At 42.0% G+C, this 14,087-nt stretch overlaps 1 protein-coding gene across 3 annotated transcripts in view; it reads left to right on the top strand.

Annotated features, from left to right (window-relative positions):
* The window catches only part of BICC1 (BicC family RNA binding protein 1), a 221,854-nt gene that overhangs the window by 166,259 nt on the left and 41,508 nt on the right, over positions 1-14,087 (top strand). For all 3 annotated transcript variants that reach the window (XM_066600784.1, XM_066600786.1, XM_066600785.1), the window contains exons 4-6: positions 3,084-3,163; positions 5,086-5,244; positions 10,182-10,235. In XM_066600784.1, coding sequence (XP_066456881.1) covers positions 3,084-3,163; positions 5,086-5,244; positions 10,182-10,235 — 293 coding nt within the window. The remainder of the gene's footprint in view (positions 1-3,083; positions 3,164-5,085; positions 5,245-10,181; positions 10,236-14,087) is intronic.

Consider the following 14,087-nt stretch of genomic DNA (forward strand, 5'->3'; position numbering starts at 1 on the left):
TCAGGCCTACTGAAATGTCCAAGTCTAAACATGGCAGTGTTCCATAGGTACAGGTTTATGCTGCACATGATACCTGACATTTGACTCTCTAAAATACAATTTTTCGAAATGAAACCTATATGGAACGTTTCTAAGCACTTATAAACATTTCTGTTTTGATGTCTTAAGTGATTTAACTTTCTTCAAGCCTTTGAAACTTTTGCCGACATGTGTGAATCGTCTATACATTCTTGTAAGCTTCGCCTGGCAAATGGGATCTAAGAACTTGAAACTGAAGTGGAAATACCATGTCGCTTTGTGCAAGTTCCCAATACGTACTCGGCTAAATTACTTCAAATGGCCAGCTACATAAAGAATCCACGAAGGAATCTTAAAACCTGTGTTCTAAGCTCAGGTTCTGAATAATTCATGCTGTAGGATCTTGCCATTTAAGAATTCCGCTTCTGCTTTTCATTACTAAAATGTCTTGAGAAAGGAGGCTTCCTTCTGGCCTGTTACTCCTTGCCATTTTATGGCTCAGCACTGCGTAGTAGAAGTCGGTATGCAGAACTAATTTTATTTTATTCATTTTAAGTTCTCTTGGAATCTTTTGCACGTTAGCCGGCTCCAAATTTGCCCCACCTTCCTGTGTTTTTGTTCATAAAGAAAAGGTTCCCAAATAATAAGTCGTCTGTTGGTGTTACATTGATTACACACTTGGGCATACAAGAATGAAACCTTATTAAATTAGCTCACTTTTTAAGAGTTTTCCAGGACTTAAATACTGCTGACTTATTAATGGGATAGGTCGTCAATATCGGATCAGTGTGGTTCGACTTTTAACACCTTCACCAGTTGGCTGTTTTGAAGAGGCTCAAGCGAGAGTTGTGGCTTCTTCATTGTATACCAGGCATAGAGTTGTACGTTGCATATTGGCTATGCCTGGTATTGCAGCTCAGTCCCAGTCACTTGAGTTGGACGGAGTTTCTGAAAGGCTATGACAGGAATACAGGGGGTGGACAAAAATATGGAAACACCACACGAAAATGCATGCCTTAAGTTACATGGGATTATAAGTCATATTTCAATAAAGACCAATTTTAAGTGGAGGTAATATGACACAGAGGAACATCTGCCCGAGAAACAAGGTTCCATTGGTCAGGGGTTTGAGCCAACCCAGGGGTTTGAGCCAACCCTGTTACCAGCTAGCTCCCGAAACCACCCAGAGCAGGGCAAGAGGGGAAGTAAACACAAATGTGGTGGGGAAAGCTATCTGCCAAGCAGTGGTCAAAAGGGCAGCTTAGTGCTAATGATTAAAATCCTATGCATTCCCTACGTTGTTTCCATATTTTTGTCAACCCCCTGTAAATGTGATGGGATAGGCTGATTGATGAGGTCGCTGGGAGTCAGACTCCCAACAATGTGTTTTTTTTTGTTTTTTTTTACGTCCTTTCCTAAGTCTTGATTAAACAACATTTTGGGCCTACTGTACTCAGGCGGGTCGGAATCCGCACGTGGGAGCCTGCAGCGTAATCAGATACTACCCACAGCCAATGACACTGCTTGGCTGTCCGGATCTTCTGTTTTCTTCACGGCAGAAGTGTACGAAGCCCTGGCCAGCGCGCCGCCGCACATGCACAGTGGAGGTTTTCTTTTTAAACTCCTGCTTTCCTGCGGAATCAATGGCCTGTCCACAATTCAATTGTGAATGGCTGCAAATCGGACTGCTTCCATTGACTTCAACGGAAGCCATCAGTGCGGGAACCTTTTGCGATTTTTGTGCGATGCAATTTTAACATTAAAAAGTCCCATTAAAAAAATGCAGCAATATTGCAGCGTAAAAAAAAAAAAAAACGCTAGTGGGTAGAAACCCTAAGAAAGCAAATCATTTTTGGTTTACAATATGGATTTCTTATGTTTTCTTAGTGTTATACCAAGAATATTTGGAGAGAGAAGTAGAACACAAATTTAAAAAAATGAATTTGTAAAACTCCATATAACTTCAGTTGATCTGTAATCAGTAGGCTGAATGATACTGGATTATTGCATCTGGATACAAGAAATGAAATTATCCAGAAAATTAAAGCCCATCTCCACCCAGAGCCTGGGAATTCAGATCTTGCTGTAATTAACGAGATCATAGTGGCAGCCTCCATGTGTTAGACATCTGAGCTGCACCTTTTTAACACTGAAATGTAGTGAAAACGTCTTTCTCTGACCAACTAAACGGCACTTGGGGTTTATTAAACTTAAAGAACCTTCATTATTGTTCAATCTTTTTATTAAGGTTTTTCATGAAACAATCAGGCCTTGCAGGACCTCAAAACCTAATAAGTAGCATACATAATGGCTAAACTGTCATAACCTCCGCCGGTTAGTATAGTGGTCTAACCGGTCCTGAGCACCATGGACCAGTTGGAGTATGACTTTCAATAAAGTTTGTCTTAAAAGTATTCTGGGATTTTTTTTTGTCGATATTGATCGATGGAGGTGTGCCACTCAGGATCACCATTGACCAGCTGATCATTTGGTCCGCTGTCAGTTAAAGAGGTATTCTGGGAATTTTTTATTCATGACCTATCCTCGAGATTGGCCGTCGAAAGTTGAACACCACTAAGTATCCCTGTCAATCACCTGATCGTTTATCCTGCTGTTAGTGTGGTGGATTAAATGTCCTCATTGGTGGTTGGGTCTAGTAGTGTAATAGCTGGCTTTAGTCCTATTGAAATTATTTGGAACAGTGCCTCCTTATTAGAGCCAGAGGTGTAACGACAATGACGGGTCGGAAGTGTATGAGGGACGTCGCTGTAATTCATTTCAATGGAAGACTGTCTAGTCTGTTTGCACGGTCTACCCACAAAACAGATTGAATTTCCAATTAATTGGTTCGCTTTAAATGTTGTGAATCCAACCATAGTGTTCAGTTTTGTTTTCTATGTGTCATGACCATATCTACTAAATGTAGTGACTGTTATAACTCTTTGTGGGTAGGTACTCCAATTTTAGATTATTTACTCCTTGGCAACATTTAATTTGCTTTCCATTCTTTACATGACCCATTTTTTTCACTTCTCCCATTATATAATTGTATCTTCTCTCTACAGATCCACATATAAAAGTATCCGGTAAAAAGGACAATGTGAAGGAAGCCAAGGAAAGGATAATGTCTGTATTGGATACAAAGGTAAGCAAGATCAAAAAGTAGAATTAAATTGCTCATGGATTTCATGTCCTTCTGTGGGATGGAGGTGATGCTTTATATATACTAACAGATAACGGCTCAGCTAGTGTCAGTTGGGGTCTGGGTCAAAACCCTCTAAACCTCATCTACACACGTCCCTAAAGTGGACCATACACAGGAGATACTTTATATTGTGACAGGGACGGGGCGTAAAGTTTAGATTAGTTGCCAGAACATCAAGCGGTTGCTTTTACACACGACCATTTTCAGATCTTACGAGAGAGTGGTTGTGTACGAGTATTTACACGTTGAGACACTTTGTAAATGACAATCTAAATTGGTCACATTGTACTCTTAAGGCCCCCTGCACACTGCAGAGCCAGATTCCACACGCAGAATCCCGCAGCGGAATCTAGCTCTGCCAGCGCGTACCTGCTCTATTGCTGGAGAATCTGTACTGCGGATGGACCTGGCGGCTCTTCGTCATACATGCGCAGTACAGGGGTTTTTTTTGTTTTTTTTTTCCCAGCTAGGCGACTGTGCAGAATCCGCGACCTGTCCACGATGCTCATTGCGAATGACCCAAAGATTGGACAGCTTCCATTGACTTTAATGGAAGCGGTCCGTGTAGAATCCACACATAAAGCATGCTGCAAATTCCCCCCCCCCCCCCCCCCAGACGGAAATCATAATTGATTTCTGCTCGTGTGGTGGAAGCAGCGGATCTTCATAGTAAGTGATTGGCCGTATTGGCTGCGGATTCACGATGCAGACGCTGACACCGGATTCTGCAGCAAATATGCAACCGTGAGCGGGAGCGCTAAAGCATATAAAGGCATGTTTAGGTTTTTGGCACCTAGGTTTTCCTCACCTGGCCCAGGACTGAAAAACACATAGTAAATACAGGGGCACACATTGACATTTTGTAGGTCCAACATGCAGTGAAAGGACCCTGCCTACAAGGTTGCAATCTAAAAGGAATAGGTAGTGCTACATCTGGTAAGACTCAAATTTCATTTGAACCTTAATTTGAAGGAATACATTGGGAATATTTTCTGATATTTACCTCCAGTGGAAGTATGCAAGCTTTTTAATGATCACCATTCCACTCACCCATGTAAATGGAGTCTTAAGGGGTTCTTTTTTTTTTTTGTTCCCAATGAAGTAAAATGATTGGTATATACTCCTCTCCCTGCACCGCAGCTCAGTCTTCTGCTCCAGTTGGTCCACGTACAGTCAGGACAGTATCCTGTAAACAATCAGAGGCTGCAGCCAATGACAGAGCTCAGCAATTGAGCTCTTAGATCTGTCATTGGCTGCAGCATCCTGTGATAGCCTGTAAACATGATAGAGAGGAGACCCGAAGCAAGATACATCGGGGAGAGGCGAATATATGCCTCTGCATGGGAAATGGCTTTTAACAAAAGAAACTACTTGGACAACCCCCTCTTTAAGTCTATTCGGTCTAGAACAGCATAGTCTACGCTATTCTACACAGCAGAAACAAAAATGCCAATGCATACCAACCTGGTGTGTGCCAAAAGTACACTTTATATATAGTAGGTGAATGTGGCTCTTTGGATACATTCAGTATGTGCATCACTAGCTATCCCAGTGCAAGGTAACTTACAAAGGTGATGTGAACAGAGTCTGTAACATTCATTTAGGTACTATATACACAGAACTGTAATGAAAGGCTGGTCCATTTATGTGCAAAGTACTTCTTGTATACATTAGATACCCAGCTAGTGAAGTGAAGGTGCTAAAAGGCAAAAAGTCAATTCCAGAGCACGGTTCCACTAAACCCTCCATGGTTTTAGATCCCTTATGCCCCTGTAACGTACAGTATTACCAAGAAGGTGAATGCCTAATGTTAGTCTTCATTACGGAGTAGGAGATCCACTGTGTGGTTTGTTTTCTTTTAGAGTAACAGAGTTACGTTAAAAATGGACGTCTCCCATACCGAGCACTCGCATGTTATCGGCAAGGGCGGCAACAATATCAAGAAGGTAATGGAAGAAACCGGATGCCACATACACTTTCCCGATTCAAATCGAAACAATCAAGCAGAGAAAAGTAACCAGGTACTACTTTGCTTAACTTGATCTAGCAGAATCCATGCAGTGTAAGCCTTCCTGATTCCTTAGTGGATCAGATCTGGTTGCAGGAAAGTTGACAACTGCCAGAGCCAGAACTTCATGCCACGCCGGGACAACTGTAATTCTAATTTAATATGCATCGTGATTGTGTTATAGCAGAGCTAGAACTATATGTAATTTTATCAGCTTAACACATTTAGTGTTCTAAGCCTTCTCTAGTAAATAGGAGATATGCGGGGTCAGACACAATAGTGTTTTCTCATTTGACCTTTTAAAACTTCCTAGATTTGTGAGACGTCTTCTAGTTGTACAGAACTTTATATGCAGTCATATTCACTGTTTGTCACTGTAAAGTACTCTACAAAAAGGAACCGTACTTCTGACCCCCATCACGGTCCTGTCACCCAGCCAACCAGAAGCCTACTGTACCCTGAGGGGCATGAAGCCAGAAACTACTGTATGTACAGTAACATGGTACAAGGCTCGTATGTTAGGCTGAAAAGACACGTCAATCTCCCTACAATGTTGATCCAAAAGAAGGCAAGAAACCCCAATGAGGCAGAAAACCATTTTCCTCATTTAAGGGGTTCAAAAAAATCCCTTCCCAACTCAGTCTGGCAATCAGAATAATCCCATAATCAACAACCCTTCTGAAGGAATCCGTGACTAGAACATGTAATATTCTAACGCTCAAAGGTGTCCAGGCCCTTCCCAAATTTTTAACCGGTTCGCCATCACCACGTCCTCAGGCAGAGAGTTCCATAGTCTCACTGCTCTTACAGTAAAGAACCCCTTCTATGTTGGTGTAGAAACCTTCTTTCCTCTAGATGTAGAGGATGCCCCCTTGTTACAGTCACAGTTCTGGGTATAAATAGATGATGGCGAGATCTCTGTATTGTCCCCTGATATAGTTATACATAGTTATTGGGTCGCCCCTCGGCTGACTTTTTTTTAAAAAAAAGAATACCCCCAATTTTGATAACCTCTCTGGGTTATTGTAGTTCACCTCTTCCATGTATTACTGCAGTTGCCCCCCCCCCCCCTTTGTACCCGCTCAAGCTCTGATGTCTGAGTATGGATGCCCAAAACTGTCCACAATATTCCATGTGTGGTCTGACCAGTGACTTGTAAAGAGGAAGAATAGTGGTCTCAACATGTGCCCCTAGACCCCTTTTGATGCAACCCATGATTTTATTTGCCTTGGCAGCAGCTACCTGACGCATGAAAAAGGACTAGGGCATTTTAGTGAACTGTAAACTAACTGGAGCAAACAGTGTTTCCCAGTGGTTTCCCATTTAGTGTATATTGGTGACATGTATTTTCCTGCCCATGGGCAGAACCTTACATTTATGAGTTTTAAACCTTTCTGTGCTCTTGCGTTACTTTGCATAGTTTTGTACTGTCTGCAAATATTGATATTTACTGTACAATCCTACCAGGTTATTAATAAATGAAACTAGTTATTCGTAATCATAGTACCAGTGTTTCTGGTGGAGCAAGGCGCTGCTTATAATATAATATATATAGTGAATGACATCACGTTACTCACTGAAGGACCTGTGACTGAGTTGGTCAAAATATTGAAGGATCTGTGATGACATCACCGCCATGCGGATTTCAGGTCTCCAGTAATTCAGCTGTAAGCTGAGGTTAAATCGTGGCTGGGATGGACCTGTGATGACATCAGCATCATGTGATCAGGGGCGGAGCATGTAACTCGCTCATTCATGGACAAGTGATCGTTAGTACTTTGATATGGCCCAGTACTGCCACCTGTGGTACCCCACTAGTAGTGGAGACTCAATATGTACCATTAATCACTACCCTCTGCTTTTTATCACTGAGCCAGTTACTTACCCACTTACGCACATTCTCACCCAGACCAAGCATTCTCATTTTATATACCAACCTTTTATGCGGCACATCAAGTCCAGATACACAGGATCGAGTAACTCTCCACGGTCCCGTCTAGAGCTTACCTCCTCATAGAAGTTGATCAGATTGGCTTCACAGGAGCGATATCTCATAAGCCTGTGCTGATATGGAGTTATACGGCTATTTTCCTTGAGGTCCTCCAGATGAGCATCTCTTAGAAAACCCATGAAACATTTTACCCACAATAGAAGTTAGACTTACCGGCCTGTAGTTTCTGTGTAAATGTTTTAGGCAGAAATGGGAAAAAATACTGCAAAGTAAGAATGCTTTCAAATATAACAATGTTTATTTTTGTCAATTCGCAAAGTGACTGAATAAAAAAGGTCTAAATCAAATCAATATTTAGTGTAACCACCATTTGCCTTCAAAACTGTATCAATTCTACCTAGACTTGCACACAGTTTTTGAAGTAACTGCAGGGAGGTTGTTCCAAACATGTTGGAGAACTAACCACAGATCTCCTGTAGTTATAGACTTGCTCAGATCCTTCTGTCTCTATTTAATCGCAGACAATTTCACTTTTGATCCCTTTTTAAAATTGTTTTAGAAGATGTCTTGTGTTTTCCAAGACACCAGCAGAGGTAACAATTCTTTAGTAATGTCTGATCAGAACGTGCTTCGGTTAAACAATTGTAACTTCCATCTCCTGCGAGGCTGCGACCTTTCTTGTTGCGGCCGGTTGAATTGAAGGAATGTTTTCCACTGTCGTGGCTCCGTTCTGCCAGTAGTTTTCTGGTTGCACTCTAGTTTATCGTGCCTCTTACCCACAGACATTTGTAACTTGTATATGTAACCACAGACTAATATTTAAGCTGTGGCTTAAGCTCTGCAACACAGACTGTGTTTTTTCATACTTACATTTTTGAACACATTGTTGCACCAAAGCTTTCCCACTGATTGCAGACATAACATTTTGGTTGCTTCCCCCCCCCCCCCCCCCTTTTTTTTGATATATCGAGAATAACTTCTCCCATATGTGAGCTGGGACTCTCTCGGAACAAGGTGTGGTCCCATTAGTTTTTCTCATCATGAAGTCTACTCTTAGAAATAGAAGTTGCATCCGCGCTCCTGGAATGAAAACACATAAGTGAGTCAGGAGTGACGACATACCGCCAGACAGAAGTTCCCAGGACGCTAGACTTTGATCTTTGTCTGTTTTTTTATGTTAAACATGTGTAATAGGTGATGCGAAGGAACGTTCTTCCAGGAAAGGAGCTCCCTTAGGAATTACATGGATCAAATCTGCTGGCTCATGACTATATTTTACGCCTTTACATAGCACCAGCGTATTGTGCAGCCCTATGCATCACTTGATATTAGGTTCTGTCCTCATTTGGGGTTCACAATCCAAGTCCACCTATTAGTATGTTTTTGAAGTGTGGGAGGTAACCGCAGTACCTAAAGGAAATCCATACAAACTCCATGCAGATTTTGTCCTTGTTCCCAGGACGCCAGTACGCCAAGGTAACAATGTTAACCACTGTGCCACTGCTTGCATACTGGTATCATAAGTTTCTCTGTAAGTTACCTTTTTTATGTTTTATTTGAGAAAATGCCATAACTAAGGATTTGTCATCTAGGATAGCATTTCCTAGTCTCAGTCCTCGAGTAATCCAACAAAATTATACTATATCCAGCAGCACAATACCCTTAATCCCGAATATGGGAGATGTATATGAAACACATGCCAAGCCAACCAGGGGATTGTGAACCAACAATCCCAAAATTGTGAAAATATAGAAAAAAGCCACTTTTTTTTCTATATTCTCAAATAATCCAACAAGCCCATGAACTCTGGATTTCCTTGTAGTGTATTCTTTTAGTACTCCCCAATCCCCCCCCCCCCCCCCGTGCAGCATATGGGTTACCTTGTTGATTGGTACAGGTCTAACTGATGGAACCCCATTGATTCCAAAAATGGCAGCATAGTGTTCCGTAATGCAGGTAGTGGCGGTTGCATAAGCGCATTACTGTCCATTCATTTTGACGGAACAGCCAGAGATGGCTGAACGCTGTCTGACGGTCCCACTGAAATGAAGGCAGCAGTAATGCACATGTACAACCACTGCTGCCTTCCTTAGTCTGTGTTTTAGGATTGGTGGGGATCGCAGCAGTCAGAACCAACTGATCAGCAAGTTATCCCCTATACTGCGGGACAACAACTTTTTAAGTCAATTCCTCGTTTTTAGATGTGAAATATTTAACTTTTTCCCACCCCATATAAGAATATAGATGGCTTCCATTGACTGCAATGGAAGCTGCCCGTACATTTTTCGCACAAAATAGAACATGCTGTGAGTTGAAAATCGCAGTTGATTTCCGCTCATGGGCAGGGGAGAATCATTTAAACTAGCATGTCTATAGAAGGTTATTGCTGCGGAATTTGCGGCGGTTGTCAGGCCATGATTTCCACAGGGATAATCCGACCATGGGCATTGGGCCTTGAACCTGAACTATTTTGGGTACTTGAGATCTTGAGTTGAGACCAAGGGCCCTTTTACACAGCAAGATTATTGTGCAAATTGTTAGATTCAGTGGTTTGCACTGTAATTTTAGTCTAAATATTTATTGCTGATCATTTGATCGCTGCATAAGTTTACACATCACGGATTGGATTTCTCATGCAGGCCTAAAAGTCATTGCTCATGTGCTGCTGCAAATCTCTTCATATGAGCATGCATCATAATTTGCCCAGTAGAAGGCAGTGGCGGGTTTAATAGGGGCGTGCATATGTTCGAATCAATTATCAAAACCACCCATTTCAGTGTGCATGCCAAGCACATGGTGCACCATCGCTGCTTCCCTGGTGGTCACATGCGTGGTCCACTTTATCTTGCATTTAAAAGTGCCCTAGTACAGAGAAAGAGGTCAGATTATGACTGTGCTTCATGCAGGAGGAGTGTGGTTGGGTGAAGCAACAGTGAGATCATCTACTGGATGACTGTTTATATCAGCTGAATACACATAACATTTTTTTGTCATTGCAGGTGTCAATTGCTGGACAGCCTGCCGGAGTGGAATCTGCAAGAGTAAGAATACGAGTAAGTGGGTTTTTTTATTTTTTTTTTTCTCTCTCCTCTACCAATTTATGCACAATACGATGATTCTCCACACACTTAGTCCTCCTTGGCCACTATGTATTGCTGAGGGGGCTTATGTGAACTCCACCTATTGTATGGGATATCACTCGTCTTTAAAGATGAACTAAAATATAGAGCGCTGTCCGCTGACGGACTCTTAAAGCAGTGGGGCTAGTTTGAAAATGCATAGCAAAACCCCTTTGATCAACAGTCAGATGTGTGCCTGTTGGCTCAATGACAATACTTTCTTCCTAATCTTTGTGTGCTCAGTGCTGTCTTGGGGTCCTTTTTTTTAGACAAGTCAATTTTCGTTTGAATGAGCGAGTGACGTCACCGCTAACTCATTCGCACTCATGCAGCTGGTTTAGACAGGCAAATTCGTCATTGAGTTGTTCAACACTTAACCAATTGAATCTATTGTCTTTTCTTGGCGGTGCTGCAACAATGAGCGTTTGATTTTGACCTGTGGTATTGTGGTCCTGTTTGCCTCTTATAACATGGATTTGCCAGGGCACAGTAATGTGTAGTAAAGTGTGCAGACACATCCTAAAACTGTCACATTCCTGAGCTCAGTGGACTGATTAAGTATGTCTCAGCTCAGATGTCTGTTTTAAGTTTTGAGTGCAAAACGATCTCAAATTTCTGTATGTGAACATTTATATTTCAATCAAGAGGGGTGTCCTCTCTGTATTTGTATATTATGTATGTGCCCCATCCAAACTAGTTTCATTTTAGCCTGAGGATGGATCGATAGATGACCCGAAAACTTGCTGTCATAACATGTATTTTTGTTAGCCATTAAAAGGTATCATATCTACAAGATTACTTGGTTTCTCTCACTGAGGGCAATCAGACTGTGGTAATGTAGGGCACAGAACACAAAGCTCTTTTCACTAATGACCTGTAGCTTCAACCTGTAAAAACCTGCACAGAAATAGATATATATTTTTTCACAGACCTACAATTTTACTGTCTTGACGGTGCGATATACAAGCTGTAGTGGATGCCGCAAGTTGGTCAGATCTCCCCTGGTGCTCTTCCACCTCTTCCTCCTCCTTTCACAGCATGAGTCTGAAGGCCCCCATACACATTAGACAACAGTGGTTGCAACCTGGCGATTTTGGTGGGGCCTCCCAGCCAAGTGGTCTCGTGTTTGGGGGAGTGAAGTGGAAGCGGCTGTCTGCTGAATGAAAATAGGGCCAACTGCTGTGGTCGTGTTTGTTGTGTATGGGCACCTTAACCACGAGAGAGAGCTACTGCAGTTGTATCCGCTCCTCTGTCCAGTATTTATGGTTTTATAAAATATACCTTTTTTTTTTTTTTTTTGGGAGTGATAGACAAGTTAGAACTATGGGGATGCTGTAGACTGAAGCTGACCACGGCCATGAGATTTATCTTCAGATCAATGGCAGAACTTTCTATTAACATCTGTGGCTAATTGTGTGTAACCACCACAGTCTAATTGTCGTCAGATCTCACCAAACTTAGATCTGCCCAATTGTCTGTAGATGGATATTTATCATACTTTTTTTTTTTTTGCTTGTGAATACTATTGTGCTGGTTTTTGGGGAATGAAAGCCCTCTTCTAAAAGGGTTTGGCTGTTTAAGTGACATATTTCAGATTTCCTCCATTGCTTTGTGGTTTTCAACTCATCGATGTTTGAGACGTTTTATAGTCCAGACTTAACCACCTTTCTGCATGCAGTTATTCCATTCATCATTTATTACTGAACGCCCGCTGACTGCAAAAGTACACACGGGCTGAAGTATTGAAAGATTATTGTGCTTTTATATCTGGCATATATGTCCATTCTAACATTCCTTGGACATGTCTCTTACACCACACAACTCATTCATATAGTTAAGAAGTAAGGAAAATAACCTTAAAGCCTACACTAGGCATGCTATCAATACTGGTTTTGTACAAGTTTGTATATTTTCACAATGTTTAAGACTACCCGTTATTACTTGATGTATATATTGCTGCAGTTGATAGTAGCTCTGCCATTGAAAACAAACTTTATTGCCATCAGTGGAGAAAAACTGCACCCCTAGCAGCATTGGGAGCTGAAGTTTACTTTAGGTATCCTGTTAAAGCGACTCTCCGATCATGGACAAAGAAAGATGGCCAAACCACTTCTCCATCTACCTGAGGCACAATGTGCATTACTATACAGTGGTAGTCTGAGGCCCTACATGCTGCTCTGACTGGCTAGTGCCGCTCATGTGGGCATCATTGGCCAATGAAAGCAGCGTATAGTGTCTTGGACTAATGATACATACGAATATAGTGTGCGTCATGTAGTCAGAGAAGCAGTGCGGCCGTCTTTTGTTTTTTTTTCCCCGGGTCGAAGGGTCACTTTAATAAAAATATCTAATAAGGCATCTACAACTCTTAAGATAACATCTTTCTGTTGCACTTTTTCAGCTATAGTAAAATTCCATTCATATGGCACCCTTATATACACGCAAACTACGAATGAGGCCTGTGTATTTGGCTTGGTAATCCAGACAGCAAGATGCCCCTTTATTGCCTGTGAGGCTATGCATGTGGAAATTTAGTATGTGTGGGAAAAAAACTCCTCGCCTGTCCTATTCCTAACTAGTGTGCCACCCATGTGTAAATCGGACCGCACAAGGATAGGTGTCCCTGTGCTGTCCGATGCGAGTTGTGTCCACAGATTGAAAGTGGGCCGGAGGCCTTAGAAGGTCCATATAAGAGAGAGACAGTCCATCTCGGCAGATATTGTAGGCTCTGATGAAGTGACCGTTTTCTCCTCCATGCTTAAAAAGAAGTTGATGTTTCAACCTCGCAGGGTCTTTATCAAGCTTGACAAAGCTTGGTAAAGACCCTGTAAGGTCGAAACGTTGCCTTATTTTTAAACATGGAGGAAGTTGATTTTTACTTGCACCGTATGTATGCTGCCACGAATATTGTTGTTTTCTGTGGACTCTAATGGAATCAGGGTTCAGATTCCTTTTGTGGTGTTGCATTTGATTTACCTCACCACTTTGGGTTATATTCTTTTGTGTGCTGTTGGTGAACGAACTTTTACTCAGTTTTCTCCTGGTGTCTGCAAATCCAAATGATCCAATATGTAGGTAAGAAGTAAAATTCAAGAAGGTTTTTTTTTTCCCCCTCTTAGAACAGATTAAAGTGCACCAACTTGGCTACAATTAGGGTAAAAAATGTGACATTCCTATTTCTCCATGTAGGTGGATTTTAATCTCTTCTAATAAAGCTGCTTGAGTTTTGCCCCTTATCTACATGCTGGGTCACTTGGATTTGCTGGAGCGTTGTACTGTGGTTGGAGCTGTAGTCGGAGCGAGGTCTGTGCATTAGGTAGTAAATTTCTACAGAGAGCTGGTTTGTGTCCACAGTTTGTGGTTGGGCATTGGCCACATGGCCTCTCTTCACCTCGCCTAGGGTCAACAGACTCACTTGATCTGCTTCGGTGACTTTTGTCACAGATGGATAATCCCCCAACCATAAACAGCAGAGTACATTCTCTTTTGTGGGACAGACTAGAGATACAAACCAGCTTTCTCCTGGTGCACAAATTCTGAAGAATTCCAGTTCAACCAATGAAAGACCTATTAATCAAACCAAGCCAGACGGGGAGGACAGGGAACCGCCCACGGACACTTCTTGCCGAGCCCTGCAGAGTTTGAGAGTAAAACGTTAGCCCATTTGTTTAGTGCTGCTCATCTTTGGGGAAGCACGAAACTGGGTTTTTGATCCAACAATGACCTTAATAAAAGGAACAGGTTGGCAAACAACTATTTTGGATAGTTTCAACTGGGTTTATCCAA

The sequence above is a fragment of the Eleutherodactylus coqui genome, chromosome 4, assembly GCF_035609145.1.
Source record: "Eleutherodactylus coqui strain aEleCoq1 chromosome 4, aEleCoq1.hap1, whole genome shotgun sequence".
Taxonomy (NCBI): domain Eukaryota; kingdom Metazoa; phylum Chordata; class Amphibia; order Anura; family Eleutherodactylidae; genus Eleutherodactylus; species Eleutherodactylus coqui.